Source organism: Mobula birostris, unplaced genomic scaffold (assembly GCF_030028105.1).
Source record: "Mobula birostris isolate sMobBir1 unplaced genomic scaffold, sMobBir1.hap1 scaffold_268, whole genome shotgun sequence".
Classification (NCBI taxonomy): Eukaryota; Metazoa; Chordata; class Chondrichthyes; order Myliobatiformes; family Myliobatidae; genus Mobula; species Mobula birostris.
Genome location: NW_027275732.1, coordinates 595,465 through 611,251, shown reverse-complemented (window position 1 = coordinate 611,251; position 15,787 = coordinate 595,465). Strand labels below are relative to the sequence as shown.

Sequence of the window (15,787 nt, the reverse complement as noted above, 5' to 3'; positions counted from 1 at the left end):
TCTCTTTACTTAACCTTGTCTCCTCCCCTCCGCCATCAGATTTCTGAATCATCTGTTCACACTGTCTCATTATTCCTTTGTAATTCATATCAATTTAGTGTTTTTGCACTCTACTGCTGTTGCAAAGCCACAGATTTCACGTTGTACCTATAAGTCAGTGATCACCTGATTCCGATTTATCCTGTCACTGAGATCCGTGGTAAGCAGTGGGCAACCTTCTGTATTAATCCCATCTTCCAACCTTGTCCCATGGCCTAATCTACCTGGGTGATTCACAAGCTGGACCAGACTTGTCTTCAAGACTCTGCCTCCTCTTTCTGGCAAGAGCGTTCCAGGTCCTTGCCGCTGACACAGCTCCCCCTCAGATCCCTGCTGAATAAAACAGAGTTATTTTTGGGTCCCTTACGAATGTTAATGTTTTGGAACTGTATCGGACCCATGTCTCTTATCAGGTGGGGAAGGCCCCACAGAGGCTCTACTTCCTAAGGAAGCTAAAGCAAGCTCTCCTCCCTCATCACCTGCTGATCAACTTATATCAGACAACTATAGAGAGCCTCCTGATGTATTGCTGTGCAGTGTGGTTTGCCAGCTGCACAGAACAGAACAGGAAGGATTTGCAGTGGGTGGTGAGGGTAGCAGAGCGGGTTATTGGCACAACATTACCCTCCCTCAGAGACATTTATACTGGCAGACTTCAAAAGAAGGCTACTTGTATTTCAAAGGATCCCACTCATCCTGGACATCACTTGTTCTTCCCTCTACCTTCTGGGAAGAGATATAGAGCATTAAGGATGAAAACAAAGAGACTCCTTAACAGCTTCTACCCACAAGCAGTGAAATGTATAACACCTCCTTCCCTTCTCCTGCCCCCCTCCTAAGACGGCAGCAGCTAAATGCATCACACTTCCAGGAATGGCAGGTGTGGAATAGTCCTACCCCCCCTCCCCATCCATATATTATTAATTGTGCACTGCACTCCTGAGGTTTTAGAGTTTATTTTATGTGTATATTCTTTGTCATGCTGCAAAATGTTGAGCTGCTAAACTGTGTTTCATTGCTCCACAACAATGACAATAAAGATATTCTATTCTATTCTATTTTGAAAATGTGGATTGTGTGGCGAATCACTTGGGCCTCCTGTGCACGGGAGGCTGCTCTGTTTGTGCTAGATCCTGAATGCACACATTTTCATCTCGGTTGCTCCCGCAGTGTAGGTGGCCAGCGTGTACCATTAAAAACGTTTAACTCTTTGTTGTTCTTGCTCTGCACGTACGTGACCGTTTGTTTTCTCTTCGATTCCAGGCTGATCGGCAGCGCGGTGCAGCTGGCTTGTGAACAGAAGGCAGGCAGAGGCGTGCAGCTGCTGTGTGCGGACGCCTGCTTCGGTGCACTGGAGGTACTGGAGAGCCTGTGGCCTGAAGGGACGCAGCAGAGGGCCGAGTACACAGAGGTGAGTGACATTGTTCCCGCACCGCCCTCCCCTCCCGTACGGCTCAGCACTCAGAGTCGAGTTCATGGTCACACTGAGCGCATCTACAAGAGGGCAGCATCCTGAACGTGCACGGGTGCAATGACAAACTACACAGGAGAAACAAACTAGACGTACCAACCAAAGTCAGTAACGCACCCTTATAGACAGTGAGTCTGATCACCTTGGGTACTGTCGGCTCACGGCAGGCCAGGAATGTGATGGGACACTCCCCACTGGCCTGGGGGAGTACAGCTCAGGAATCTCGGCACCCTCCAGGACAGGGCAGCCCACTTCAGTAGACCTCCCAACAAACACTCCCTCCCTCGGTCACCAGCGTACTGTGTCTGCAGTGTGCACCATCTTACAAAACGTACTGCGGTTACCTGCCCGGGATCCTCACACCGTGACTTCTACCTCCAGCATCAAGGGTGGCAGTGGAGCACCAGCACCCTCAGTCACACACCGTCCTCTTGTAGAAATCTGTCGTCGTTCCTTCGCCATCACCGTCACTGAATCACCCCCACCCTCAGTCACACACCGTCCTTCTGTAGAAATCTGTCGTCGTTCCTTCACCATCACCGTCACTGAATCACCCCCACCCTCAGTCACACACCGTCCTTCTGTAGAAATCTGTCGTCGTTCCTTCACCATTACCGTCACTGAATCACCCCCACTCTCAGTCACACACTGTCCTTCTGTAGAAATCTATCGTTCCTTCACCATCACCGTCACTGAATCACCCCCACCCTCAGTCACACACCGTCCTTCTGTAGAAATCTGTCGTCGTTCCTCCACCATCACCGTCACTGAATCACCCCCATCCTCAGTCACACACCGTCCTTCTGTAGAAATCTGTCGTCGTTCCTCCACCATTACCGTCACTGAATCACCCCCACCCTCAGTCACACACCGTCCTTCTGTAGAAATCTGTCGTCGTTCCTTCACCATCACCGTCACTGAATCACCCCCACCCTCAGTCACACACCGTCCTTCTGTAGAAATCTATCGTCGTTCCTTCACCATTACCGTCACTGAATCACCCCCACTCTCAGTCACACACTGTCCTTCTGTAGAAATCTGTCGTCGTTCCTTCACCATCACCGTCACTGAATCACCCCCACCCTCAGTCACACACCGTCCTTCTGTAGAAATCTGTCGTCGTTCCTCCACCATTACCGTCACTGAATCACCCCCACCCTCAGTCACACACCGTCCTTCTGTAGAAATCTGTCGTCGTTCCTTCACCATCACCGTTACTGAATCACCCCCACCCTCAGTCACACACCGTCCTTCTGTAGAAATCTATCGTTCCTTCACCATCACCGTCACTGAATCACCCCCACCCTCAGTCACACACCATCCTTCTGTAGAAATCTGTCGTCGTTCCTCCACCATTACCGTCACTGAATCACCCCCACCCTCAGTCACACACCGTCCTTCTGTAGAAATCTGTCGTCGTTCCTTCACCATCACCGTTACTGAATCACCCCCACTCTCAGTCACACACCATCCTTCTGTAGAAATCTGTCGTCGTTCCTTCACCATTACCGTCACTGAATCACCCCCACCCTCAGTCACACACCGTCCTTCTGTAGAAATCTATCGTTCCTTCACCATCACCGTCACTGAATCACCCCCACCCTCAGTCACACACCGTCCTTCTGTAGAAATCTGTCGTCGTTCCTTCACCATTACCGTCACTGAATCACCCCCACTCTCAGTCACACACTGTCCTTCTGTAGAAATCTATCGTTCCTTCACCATCACCGTCACTGAATCACCCCCACCCTCAGTCACACACCGTCCTCTTGTAGAAATCTGTCGTCGTTCCTCCACCATTACCGTCACTGAATCACCCCCACCCTCAGTCACACACCGTCCTTCTGTAGAAATCTGTCGTCGTTCCTTCACCATCACCGTTACTGAATCACCCCCACCCTCAGTCACACACCGTCCTTCTGTAGAAATCTATCGTTCCTTCACCATCACCGTCACTGAATCACCCCCACCCTCAGTCACACACCATCCTTCTGTAGAAATCTGTCGTCGTTCCTCCACCATTACCGTCACTGAATCACCCCCACCCTCAGTCACACACCGTCCTTCTGTAGAAATCTGTCGTCGTTCCTTCACCATCACCGTCACTGAATCACCCCCACCCTCAGTCACACACCGTCCTCTTGTAGAAATCTGTCGTCGTTCCTCCACCATTACCGTCACTGAATCACCCCCACCCTCAGTCACACACCGTCCTTCTGTAGAAATCTGTCGTCGTTCCTTCACCATCACCGTCACTGAATCACCCCCACCCTCAGTCACACACCGTCCTCTTGTAGAAATCTGTCGTCGTTCCTCCACCATTACCGTCACTGAATCACCCCCACCCTCAGTCACACACCGTCCTTCTGTAGAAATCTGTCGTCGTTCCTTCACCATCACCGTTACTGAATCACCCCCACCCTCAGTCACACACCGTCCTTCTGTAGAAATCTATCGTTCCTTCACCATCACCGTCACTGAATCACCCCCACCCTCAGTCACACACCATCCTTCTGTAGAAATCTGTCGTCGTTCCTCCACCATTACCGTCACTGAATCACCCCCACCCTCAGTCACACACCGTCCTTCTGTAGAAATCTGTCGTCGTTCCTTCACCATCACCGTCACTGAATCACCCCCACCCTCAGTCACACACCGTCCTCTTGTAGAAATCTGTCGTCGTTCCTCCACCATTACCGTCACTGAATCACCCCCACCCTCAGTCACACACCGTCCTTCTGTAGAAATCTGTCGTCGTTCCTTCACCATCACCGTCACTGAATCACCCCCACCCTCAGTCACACACCGTCCTCTTGTAGAAATCTGTCGTCGTTCCTCCACCATTACCGTCACTGAATCACCCCCACCCTCAGTCACACACCGTCCTTCTGTAGAAATCTGTCGTCGTTCCTTCACCATCACCGTCACTGAATCACCCCCACCCTCAGTCACACACCGTCCTCTTGTAGAAATCTGTCGTCGTTCCTCCACCATTACCGTCACTGAATCACCCCCACCCTCAGTCACACACCGTCCTTCTGTAGAAATCTGTCGTCGTTCCTTCACCATCACCGTCACTGAATCACCCCCACCCTCAGTCACACACCGTCCTTCTGTAGAAATCTCTCGTTCCTTCACCATCACTGTCACTGAATCACCCCCACCCTCAGTCACACACCGTCCTTCTGTAGAAATCTGTCGTCGTTCCTCCACCATCACCGTCACTGAATCACCCCCACCCTCAGTCACACACCGTCCTTCTGTAGAAATCTGTCGTCGTTCCTCCACCATCACCGTCACTGAACCACCCCCACCCTCAGTCACACACCGTCCTCTTGTAGAAATCTGTCGTCGTTCCTTCACCATCACCGTCACTGAATCACCTCCACCCTCAGTCACACACTGTCCTTCTGTAGAAATCTGTCGTCGTTCCTCCACCATCACTGGGTCTAAGTCCTCCCCACTGTGGGAGAGGCTTCACCAGCACGACTGTGGAGGTTCAGGAGACTGGATCGCCACGACCCTCAGTCACACACCGTCCTTTTGTAGAAATCTGTCATCGTTCCTCCACCATCACCCTCAGTCACACACCGTCCTTTCATGGAAATCGGTCATCATTCCCCCACCGTCACCGTCACTGGGTCTAAGTCCTCCCCACTGTGGGAGAGGCTTCACCAGCACGACTGTGGAGGTTCAGGAGACTGAATCACCACGACCCTCAGTCACACACCGTCCTTTTGTAGAAATCTGTCATCGTTCCTCCACCATCACCCTCAGTCACACACCGTCCTTTCATGGAAATCGGTCATCATTCCCCCACCGTCACCGTCACCGTCACTGGGTCTAAGTCCTCCCCACTGTGGGAGAGGCTTCACCAGCACGACTGTGGAGGTTTGGGAGACTGAATCGCCACACCACCACCTTTTGAAGGGTTAGTTCAGAATCGGCAAAAAGTGCTGAATTTGCAAGTGACACATCACCGCTGAAAAAATGAATTTAAATTGTTACCACTTGCATCAAAGTACCGTGAACCTTGTTTATCAAGATCAAAGGTCAAAGTAAATTTATTGTCAAAGTACGTAGATGTCACCACAGGCGAACCCGAGATTCATTTTCTTGCATTAACAGTCGATGCAAAGAAACAGAGTAGAATCTGTGAAAAGCCACACACAACAAAAGCAAATAATTAATGTGCAAAGACAAAACAAATAATAAATACATACTGAGAACATGAGTGATAGAGTCCTGGAAGGTGAGTCCATAGGGTGTGGAATCAGTTCAGAGTTGAGGTTATCCTCACTGGTTCAGGAGCCTGATGGTTGAGGGTAATAACTGTTCCTGAACCTGGTGGTGTGGGTCCTGAGGCTCCTGTACCTCCTTCCTGATGCTAGCAGTGAGAAGAGAGCATGTCCTGGGTGGTGGGGGTCCCGGATGCTGCTTTCCTGTGACAGCACACCGTGTAGATGTGCTCAATGGAGGGGAGGGCTTTACCCGTGATGGACTGGGCTGTGTCCACTACTTTGTTGTAGAACTTTCTGTTCAAGGCTTTCGATGTTTCCATCCCAGGCTGTGATGCAGCCAGTCAGTATGCTCCTCACCACACTTCCTCAGAAGTTTGTCAAAGTTTTAGATCAGCGGTCCCCAACCACCGGGCCGATATGAGTCAGCTGCACCTTTTCCTCATTCCCTGTCAAACACTGTTGAACTTGAACATAGGGTTGCCAGCTGTCCCGTATTTGTCATAGTCATACTTTATTGATCCTGAGGGAAATTGGTTTTCGTTACAGTTGCACCATAAATAATAAATAGTAATAGAACCATAAATAGTTAAATAGTAATATGTAAATTATGCCAGGAAATAAGTCCAGGACCAGCCTATTGGCTCAGGGTGTCTGACCCTCCAAGGGAGGAGTTGTAAAGTTTGATGGCCACAGGCAGGAGTGACTTCCTATGACGCTCTGTGTTGCATCTCGGTGGAATGAGTCTCTGGCTGAATGTACTCCTGTGCCCACCCAGTACATTATGTAGTGGATGGGAGACATTGACCAAGATGGCATGCAACTTAGACAGCATCCTCTTTTCAGACACCATCGTCAGAGAGTCCAGGACATCCCGGATATTGGGCTAAATTCATTTGTCCCATACGGGACTGCCCTTCTCCAGTATTTCCCCTGCCAAGGTAGAGCATTCCTATGAAAACTTGCGTGCCGAAATGGCGTAAAGCGAAGAAGCAATTACCACTAATTTACATGGGAAAAATTTTTGAGTGTTCCTAGACCCAAAAAATAATCTACCAAATGATACCAAATAACACCAAATAACACATAAAACCGAAAATAACTCTAACATATAGTAAAAGCAGGAATGATTTGATAAATACACAGCCTATATAAAGTAGAAATAATGTCTGTACAGAATAGTCGGAAAGATTTAGCCAAAACCGAATCGTGGAGAAACAAATCGGCACGTACACACGTGAGCACACAGGTGCCTGTGCAATGCTTCGCGGTCATGGTAGTCTTTCTCCGGATAAACACAAGTGTCCCGTATTAGACTGCTACTTTTGTCCCTTATTTGGGATTGAGAAAGTTGGCGACTCTAACTATAAAAGACATGTTGAGGTGAGTTTAACCCTACTTGAACACCCCCCCCACCCTCTCCGCAAGAATATTGCCAATATTAAACAGGTCCACGGTGCAAAAAAGGTTGGAGACCCCTGTTTTAGGTGTCACGTCGGATCTTCGGACACTCCTAAGAAGTAGAGGTGCTCTGCCGTGCTTTTTTTGTAATGGCACTTGGAAAGCACTAGATCCTTTATTGTGGTGAAATTTGTTGTTTTGCAGCAGCAGTACATAAAAACCCATGAATTACAACAAGAGAAATATTTATATTATAAATATATCTGCCTATCACACAAAATGCTGGAGGACCTCAGCAAACCGGGCAGCATCTATAGGAATGAAGTCGATGTTTCAGGCCAAGGCTCTTCATCAGGACACAAAGGGGGAAGGAGCCAGAATAAGGAAGTGGGATGGGGGTAAGGGTAGGAGGGGTATAGGTGAGGCCAGATGAGTGGGGAAGGGGGCATGGAGCAAGCACTTGAGAGGTGATGGATGGAGAAGGCAAAGGGCTGGAGAAGATGGAATCTGATAGGAGCATGAACCATGGGAAAAGGGGAAGAAGAAGGGCGTCAGGGGGAGGTGATGGGCAGGTGAGAAGGCGAGGGCACAGGTCAGAAGGAAGGGAGAAAGGGGGAAAAAAATTACCAGAAGGAGAAACCGTTGCTCATGCCATCAGGCTGGAGGCTACTTAGAAGGAAAATCAGGAGTTGCTCCTCCACCCTGAGAGTTGCCTCATCTTGGTAAATGAGGAGGCCGTGGACCGACATGTCAGAACAGGAATGGGGATAGGAATTAAAATGGTTGGCCTCTGGGAAACTCCGCTCGTTGTGGATGGAACGGAGGTAGTCAGGTTTACGTTGGGCTTCGCCAACGTAGAGGAGTCTGCGTCACGAGCACCGGCCACAAGACAAGCCCAACAGATTCGCGGGTGAGGTGTTGCCTCACCTGGTAGGGCTGCTTGGGGCCCTGAATTTGGGTGGGGGCAAGCGTAGTATTTCCATCACTTGTAAGGATTTGTGCCAGGAGGGAGACTGGCGGGCAGGGAATCACGAAGGAAGTGATCCCGATGGAAGGCGGAGAGTGTGGGCGGAGGAGTTAAAGACGTGTTTGTGATGGGATCCCGTTGAAGGTGGCGGGAGCTGCAGAGAACGATGTGGGTGTGGGAGGTGAGGTCACGAGGAATTCTCTCACTGTTCAGGTGGTGGGAAGACGTGGTGAGCGTGGATATCCGGGAAGTGGAGGCGATGCACCATCAATGGTGGAGGAAGGGAAACCCCGTTCTTTGAAGCAGGAGGACCCCTCTGATGTCCTTGTAAGGAAAGTCTCATCCTGGGAGCAAATGTGGCAGGGCCAAAGGAACTGAGAAAAGGGTTAATAGCATTTTTACAGGAGCCAAGTGGGAAGAGCTATAGTAAAGATAGCCATAGGGATTTGTAGGTTACAAAAGATGTCTGTCGACATTTTGTCTCCAGAGATGGAAACAGGGAGATTGGGAAAGGAAAGGGAGGTGTCAGAGATGGGACCAGGGTGGAAGTTCGAGGCAAAGTGGATGAAATTGAGGAGCTCAGCATGGGTGCATGAAACAGCATCAGTGCAGCGGAGGAAGAGTTGGGGAGCATTACCAGGAAAGGCTTGGAGCTTGAAATGTTCTACGTAGCCAGTGAAAAAGGCAGGCATGCCCATGGCTGGCCCTTGAATTCGGACAAAATGTGAGGAGCTGCTGGAAATTTTGCGGAGGGTGGTGGTGGAGGGGAACTGGTCAGGACTGTTGTCGAGAAAGGAGCAGAGAGCCTTAAGGCCTTCTTTATGGGGGATAGTAGTGTAAAGGGTACATGGTGAAAGTGAAGCGGTCGGGGCCAGGGAACTGAAAGCTATTGAGGGGAAATAGTCGATTAAATCCTTCTTGGGCTTCCAGCCGGATACCGGTATTGATTTTAGCCAACGTTTCGATGACAAGCTCTGCCATACTCATCAGGGATTGAAGAGTTTGTCATCGAAACATCGATTAAAGCCAATACCTTTATCTGGCTAGAAGCCCAAGAAGAGACTATTTGGCATGTACGCCAGGAAAGCACAAGATCCTCAGTGAGGTAGTGTTCATGGGTTCAATGTCCATTCAGAAGTCTGATGATGGCAGAGGGGAAGGAGCTGTTCCTAAAGCATTGAGTAGGTGCATTCAGGCTTCTGTACCCCCTTCCTGATGGCAGGGATGAAAAGAGGGCATGACCTGGGTGATGAGGGCCCTCAATGATGGATGTCACGTTGTTGAAGCCATCCGCCTTTTGAAAATGTCCTCGATGCTGGAGAGGCTAGTACCATGATGGAGGGAGCTGGTTGAGTTTGCAACCTAATGCAACTTTTCCCAACTTTGAGTGGTCCCATCAGAATGTCCCGTTAAATTGGGTGAAGGTTTTATTTCTTATTTCAACAAATCCCTAGTTAGGTTATCCATGATATCATCACGAGGCGTAACGGTAGCATGGCAGTCGCAGCTCACGGCGTCAGAGTTTAGAATTTAATCCTGACGTTCTCTGCAAGGAGTTTGTACGTTCTCCCCATGACCTCATGGGTTTCTCCAGTGCTCCAGTTTCCACCCACAGTCCAAAGACATACCGGTTAGTAGGTTAACTGGTCATTGTTAATTGTCCTGTGATTAGGCCAGGATTCAATTGGGGGGTTGCTGGCGGGACAGCTTGAAGGGTCGGCAGAGCCTACTGTGTCTAGATCCAGAATGAACCTGAATACACTCCGCCCAGGCCAATGAAGCAGTAAACTCCCTTCACCTTCTTGCTGTTTCTCCCTATCCAGCTGCTGATCTTCAGGAGGTCACCCCCGGTGTCTGGCGAATCCAGTGCCTGCCCCTGTGCTCAGGTCCACTACAGGCAGACGTGCAGGACAGAAGGCAAGGTAAGGTCATCAGGGGCTCACCAGTTCTGCTGATCTGACCAGTGACGTCCTACTGAAGACAAGTTAAATCGAGTTGACTGGCATATGCTCAAGGCACACGGGGAAGTCAAAGCTAATGTAAAAACGAAAGAGTGGGCATGCAACAAAGCAAAAATTAGTGGGGAGACACAGGATGAGAAGCTTTTTAAAAACCTACAGAGACCAACCAGAAGAATCATTTGGGGGGAAAAGATAAAATATGAAAGCAAGCTAGCAAACAATATCAAAGTGGATAGTCAAAGCGTTTCCAAATATGTGAAAAATAGATGAGAGTGGATATAGGACCACTAGAAAACGAGACCGGAGAAATAATATAAATAATAAACAATTTAGAACGGAGTTGAGGAAAAACTTTTTCACACAGAGAGTTGTGGTTCTGTGGAATGCTCTGCCTCAGAAGGCAGTGGAGGCCAATTCTCTGGATTCTTTCAAAACAGAGTTAGATAGAGATCTTAAAGATAGCGGAGTGAAGGGATATGGGGAGAAGGCAGGAAAAGGGTACTGATTGTGGATGATCAGCCATGATCACAGTGAATGGTGGTGATGGCTCGAAGGGCTGAATGGCCTACTCCTGCACCTATTGTCTATTGTCTATAATATCGGGGGACAAGGAGATGGCAGATGAACTAAATGAGTATCTTGTGTCAGTCTTCCCTGTGGAAGGCACTAGCATGTCCCAGATGTTGAAGAGTGTGAAGGAAGAGAAGTGAGTGTGGTTACTATGACAAGGGAGAAGGTGCTCCAAAAGCTGAAAGACCTAAGGGTACGTAAATCACCCAGACCAGATGAACTGCGCCCTAGGGTTCTGAAAGAAGAAGCGTTAGAGACTGTGGAGGGATTAATAATAAAAATCATTGGACTCTGGCATGGTTCCAGAGGACTGGAAAATTACAAATGTCACTCCACTCTAAGAAAGGAGGAAGGCAGCAGAAAGGAAATTACAGACCAGTTAACCTGACCTCAGTGGTCGGGAAGATGTCAGAGTCTATTGTTAAAGATGAGGTTATGGTGCACTTGGTGACATAGGACAAAGTCAGCATGGTTTCCTTCAGGGAGAATCTTGGCTGACAAACCTGTTGTAATTCTTTGAGGAGATTACACGTAGAATAGATAAAGGGGCTGTTGTATATTTGCACTTTCAGAGGGACTTTGACAAGGTGCTACACACGAGGCTGCTTACCAAGTTAAGAGCCCATGGTATTACAGGAAAGTTACTAACATGGTTAGAGCATTGGCTGATTGGTAGGAGGCAGCAAGTGGGAATAAAAGAATCCTTTTCTGGTTGGCTGCCAGTGACTAGTGGTGTTCCGCAGGGGTTGGGTTGGGACTGCTTCTTTTTATGCTGTATGTCAATAGTTTGGATGACAGAATTAGATGGCTTTGTTACCAAGTTTGCAGATGATATGAAGATTGGAGGAGAGGCAGGTAGTGTTGAGGAAACAGATAGGATGCAGAAGGACTTAGACAGATTAGGAGAAAGGGCAAGAAAGTGGCAAGTGAAATGCAGTGTTGGAAAATGCCTGGTCGTGCACTTTGGTAGAAATACAGTAAATGTGCGGACTAGTTTCTGAACGGGGAGAAAATCCAAGAATCTGAGAAACAAAGGACTTGGGAGTCCTTGTGCAGAACACCCTAACGGTCAACTTGCAGGTATGGTGGGACCTGGTGGGAGCTGTGAGAGGACGACATGGCCCAGCTGGTGGGGATCTCTCATGGATGTTGCCCTCCGGTAGATTCTACTGAGGCAGCTTCAAGTTGCCGTAGCAGACCATGCTGCACTTTCAGCAGTACATCTGTAGATGGTCAGAGGTTCCTGAAGTGTCATCTAGCAAGATCCAGCATAGAGCAATCTGATAACAGCCCTGTTTCCTTCCCCTCATGAGCAGATGAAGAGATTAGGTCTGTATGCTTTGGAGTTCCGAAGAAGGAGAGGTGATCTTACTGATTTGTGACTATTGGTTGTGAGGTGATGGTACTAAACAGATATCTCCAGAGACATTAGTTTAGGAGGCCTGTCCTTTACAATTTACGAGGTCGTTCGGGAGCACGGCAGGTGACATGTTGAGACGTTCCTAGTAGCGGGAGAGAGTACATAGTTCCAGGATTTGCGCCGGTCATTTATAGAACAGAGAACAGTACGACAGGACCATGCCTTAAAATCTGTATCATCATTATACCAAGTTAAACTTAACCCATCTACTTGCACATTGTCTGTCTGTCTGCCTCCGGTCTCTGCCTGTTGGTGTATCTGTCGAAATGCCTCTTCAACATTTTTATCGCTACTGCTTCGTCACCTGGTCTCATGTTCCAGACACCTACCTCTGTGTTTTTTTAAAAAAAACTGACTCATAAATCTATTTGAAACTTTTCCCCCTCTCACATTAATCCCACGTCCTCTAGCACTTGATCCCTCCGCTCTGGGAAAAATAGTATGTCTCTCATGACTTTATATACAGTGGATTCTGGTTAATTGGGACACATCTGGACAAGTATATTTTGGCCCTATTAAGCAGCTGCCCCAATTAGCGGAAATTTCATGGAAATAGTTAAAAAGGTATTTATTTAAAAAAAAAAGGCAAACTGATTAACAAATTATGTATTTAAATGAAATATGGAACAAATTAGAACACTACCAACGGCATTACAGTACTATAGAACTGTATTAATTCCTAATAGTTATCAACGGAGGAATTCACCATGTACGCTGCCGTGTTCTTTTGATTGACTGTAAATGAAAAAAATCAGCACAGACACCTGGTGCAGGTAATAGACTGCCTTCATACAATCCTCTCAACGAATATGTCCTCAAAACCTTTATTTTCATTCTCCATTCAAACTTCAAATTTTTCATAGGTCCTAACTTGTTGAATTAGTGAAATGGTTTCATTTTCACTCCCGCATCTCTGAACCACAGTGAGCAAAACAGACCTGAATTGCCCTTCTGCTTATTTCTCGCCAACCGTCAGTGACAAAAATCACTGCTTTTTGAACACACCTCCTTACAGCTAACTATCCTGATGAATTGCTTCTACAGCCTCTCCAAAGTCTCCTTCCTGTAATGCTTTGGATGTTCTTCTTGCAGAGGTTTGTGATTGTCACATGTACCGAGATACAGTGAAAAGCAAGCTTGTCATGCGTGCTGTTTATTGCACTGTGCGTTAAGGTGAGTGACTGAGCAGGTGTGGATTCCCCCCCCAGGGCACTCGGAGGAGATCAGGCACAAAGTGCAGTGCGGAGCTGGTGATCGAGCTCCAGGAGGCCACGCAGACATTGACGTCGGCTTCCTGGACAGGGTGGACCCCCTGCTGCAGATGTGGCCAACGCGAGAGAGCGAGTTCGTGGCAGAGCAGTCCAGGCCTGCAGAGCCGACGCTGGTGAGTGGCACGCTGAGCGCTTGTGATTCCGTTGTAATTGGAGCATTACCTGCTCCACTAACGGAGTCTGTGCGACTGTTGTTTGGTTTTTAATGGTCATCTGTACTGAGGGCCAGTGGATAAACTTCATGTGCGATCGAGACACATCATTCTGTACATAGATGCATCGAGGTAGTACAGAGGGAAAACAGAAAGCAGAGTATACTCATCCTTGCAAGCAGGGTCATCTACTCTATCTGGTGCTCCTGGTGCAGCCTCCTGTATATCGGTGAGACCCAACGTAGCTTGGAAGACTGCTTCACCGAGCACCTATGCCCCATCCACCAGAAAAAGTGGGATCTCCCAGTGGCCGTCCATTTTAATTCCCGTTCCCAGTCCAACCTGAGTGTGACCTCATCACGGCAGTAGAGGGGGCCTCCCCTATTGCCATGACGAGGCCACACTCAGGTTGGAGGAGAAACACCTTGTATTCCTTTCGGGTAGCCTCCAACCTGACGGCATGAACATCAATTTTTCAAACTTCTGGTAATGCCCCCCCCCCACCATTCCCTATCCCCTGTTTCCTCTCTCACCTTACCTCCTTGCCCATCACCTCCCTCTGGTGCTCCTCGACCTTCCCTTTCCTCCGTGGCTTTCTGTCCTCTCCCATCAGATCTCTCCTTCTCCAGCCCTGGATCTCTGCCCCTCTCCCTCTCCCTACCACCTACCACCTGGTACTGCGTCCTCCTCTCCCCACACCTCTGACGCCAACGTCTCTCTCTTTCCAGTCCTGTTGAAGGGTCTCAGTCTGAAACGTCAATGTTCACTTTTTCCTACAGACGCTACCCGGCCTGTTGAGCTCCTCCGTCATTTTGCGTGCGTTGCAGAGTGGAGTGTTACAGTTACTGAGACAGTGCAGTGCAGGCAGGCAGGCAGAGAAAGTGCAAGCCTAGCGTTGGGGTTCGTTGGGAGATCATGAGCTCATCCTTACTGTATGTCCCAGGATTGAGGTTTACCGGGATGTCACCGGGATTTTGGGTTCTGAGTCACGAGGAGAGTTTTCAGAGACTGAGATCTTATTCCTTGGATTATGTGAGATTTTGTGCGTTTTGGATGTAGACTTTTCTTTCAGTCTTGTAGGTTTTTTTTAAGATTCTGTGTTTTTCACCTGATCTTGTTTTTTTTTGTGTGCGGGAGAGGGGAATTTGGGAGGGGGGTCGACATGCCTATTTTGTTTTTGTTCGTTTTTTTGTGCGGGAGGAGGGATTTGGAAGGGTCGGGGGTTGATGATTGTGCTGCCTTTTCTCTCTTGGTTTCGTGGCTACCCGGAGAACGGAAGGATTTCAGAGTTGTATACTTGGATAATAAATGAACTTTGACGTCGGCACAGCAGATCGGAGCCCGGAGGGCGACCGCAATGTGGAAGCTGGAGCCCAGCAACTGAGGCGTGGAGACCGTGGGCCGGAGTCCTGTCTCGGAGTTGGAGAACTGCGCGTGCGTGTGGCTGGGAGGGGGCAGCGGGACAACGGGGCTTGCTGGGCTCTGTGTTGTTCTGCTGGGCATTGTGGGCAGCACTTGCAGGCTGCCCCTCCAGCACACCCCTAGCTGCGTTGGTGGATAATGCAAGAGGAAGCTTCGGTGTTCACGTGATACATAAACCGAATCTGATTGAGGAGAGCGGTGGGGGGGATGGTGACGATCAGATAGAACCAGATGAATCATACAACAGGAGGGTGGTTAGGTGTGGCTAGAAATGGGGATAAGGATCAGTGTTGGAGCTGGAGTTTGGGAATATGGGAAGCTGTGTGGCTGGAGACTGGGAGTGGGAATGTGGTTAAGAGAATAGTTTTGTCGAAGTGGCTGTGTGCAGGTTTTGCCCGCTTGCCGAAGTGGGGGCATTCTTACTTCCTGTTGATGATCACGCTTCTGATTCTGGGCGGGTGGGGTTGCCACAGCAGCGGAGATTGAGCGGACTGTGCCAGTCTTCCTTGGATGCTGGAATCGTGTGTCAGATACTGCAACACACTGGAGAGGCGGTCTAGGTCAGGCAGCAGTAGGCATTCGGACAGTCCAGCGTGCGGTCTTCATCTGGACTGGGAGATAGAGCGGAGGTAGTCATTGTAAAGAGGTAAAGAAGGGGTGTGTTAATTACTTAGCATGGAGTAGCCAGGCATCCCCAAAACCCTGATTAACCCTAACCTAGTAACTAACGGACAATCTGCGGTGACCAACTAACCTACCCGGAAGTCTCTGGGCTATGGGAGGAACCCGGAGCTCCCGGGGGAAACCCACACATTCCGTGGGGACGACGTATGGAGAGAACGGGACCGCAGTGGAACCTCGGACTCTGGAACGCC

General features: G+C 49.1%; 1 protein-coding gene across 1 annotated transcript in view; it reads left to right on the top strand.

Moving 5' to 3' along the window:
- Positions 1-15,787, top strand: part of LOC140192800 (autophagy-related protein 2 homolog A-like) — a gene marked incomplete at its 5' end in the record, with an annotated part of 161,929 nt that overhangs the window by 31,463 nt on the left and 114,679 nt on the right. Inside the window, 4 exons of the mRNA XM_072250278.1 lie at positions 1,303-1,450; positions 9,940-10,038; positions 13,276-13,451; positions 14,434-14,522. Coding sequence (XP_072106379.1) covers positions 1,303-1,450; positions 9,940-10,038; positions 13,276-13,451; positions 14,434-14,522 — 512 coding nt within the window. The remainder of the gene's footprint in view (positions 1-1,302; positions 1,451-9,939; positions 10,039-13,275; positions 13,452-14,433; positions 14,523-15,787) is intronic.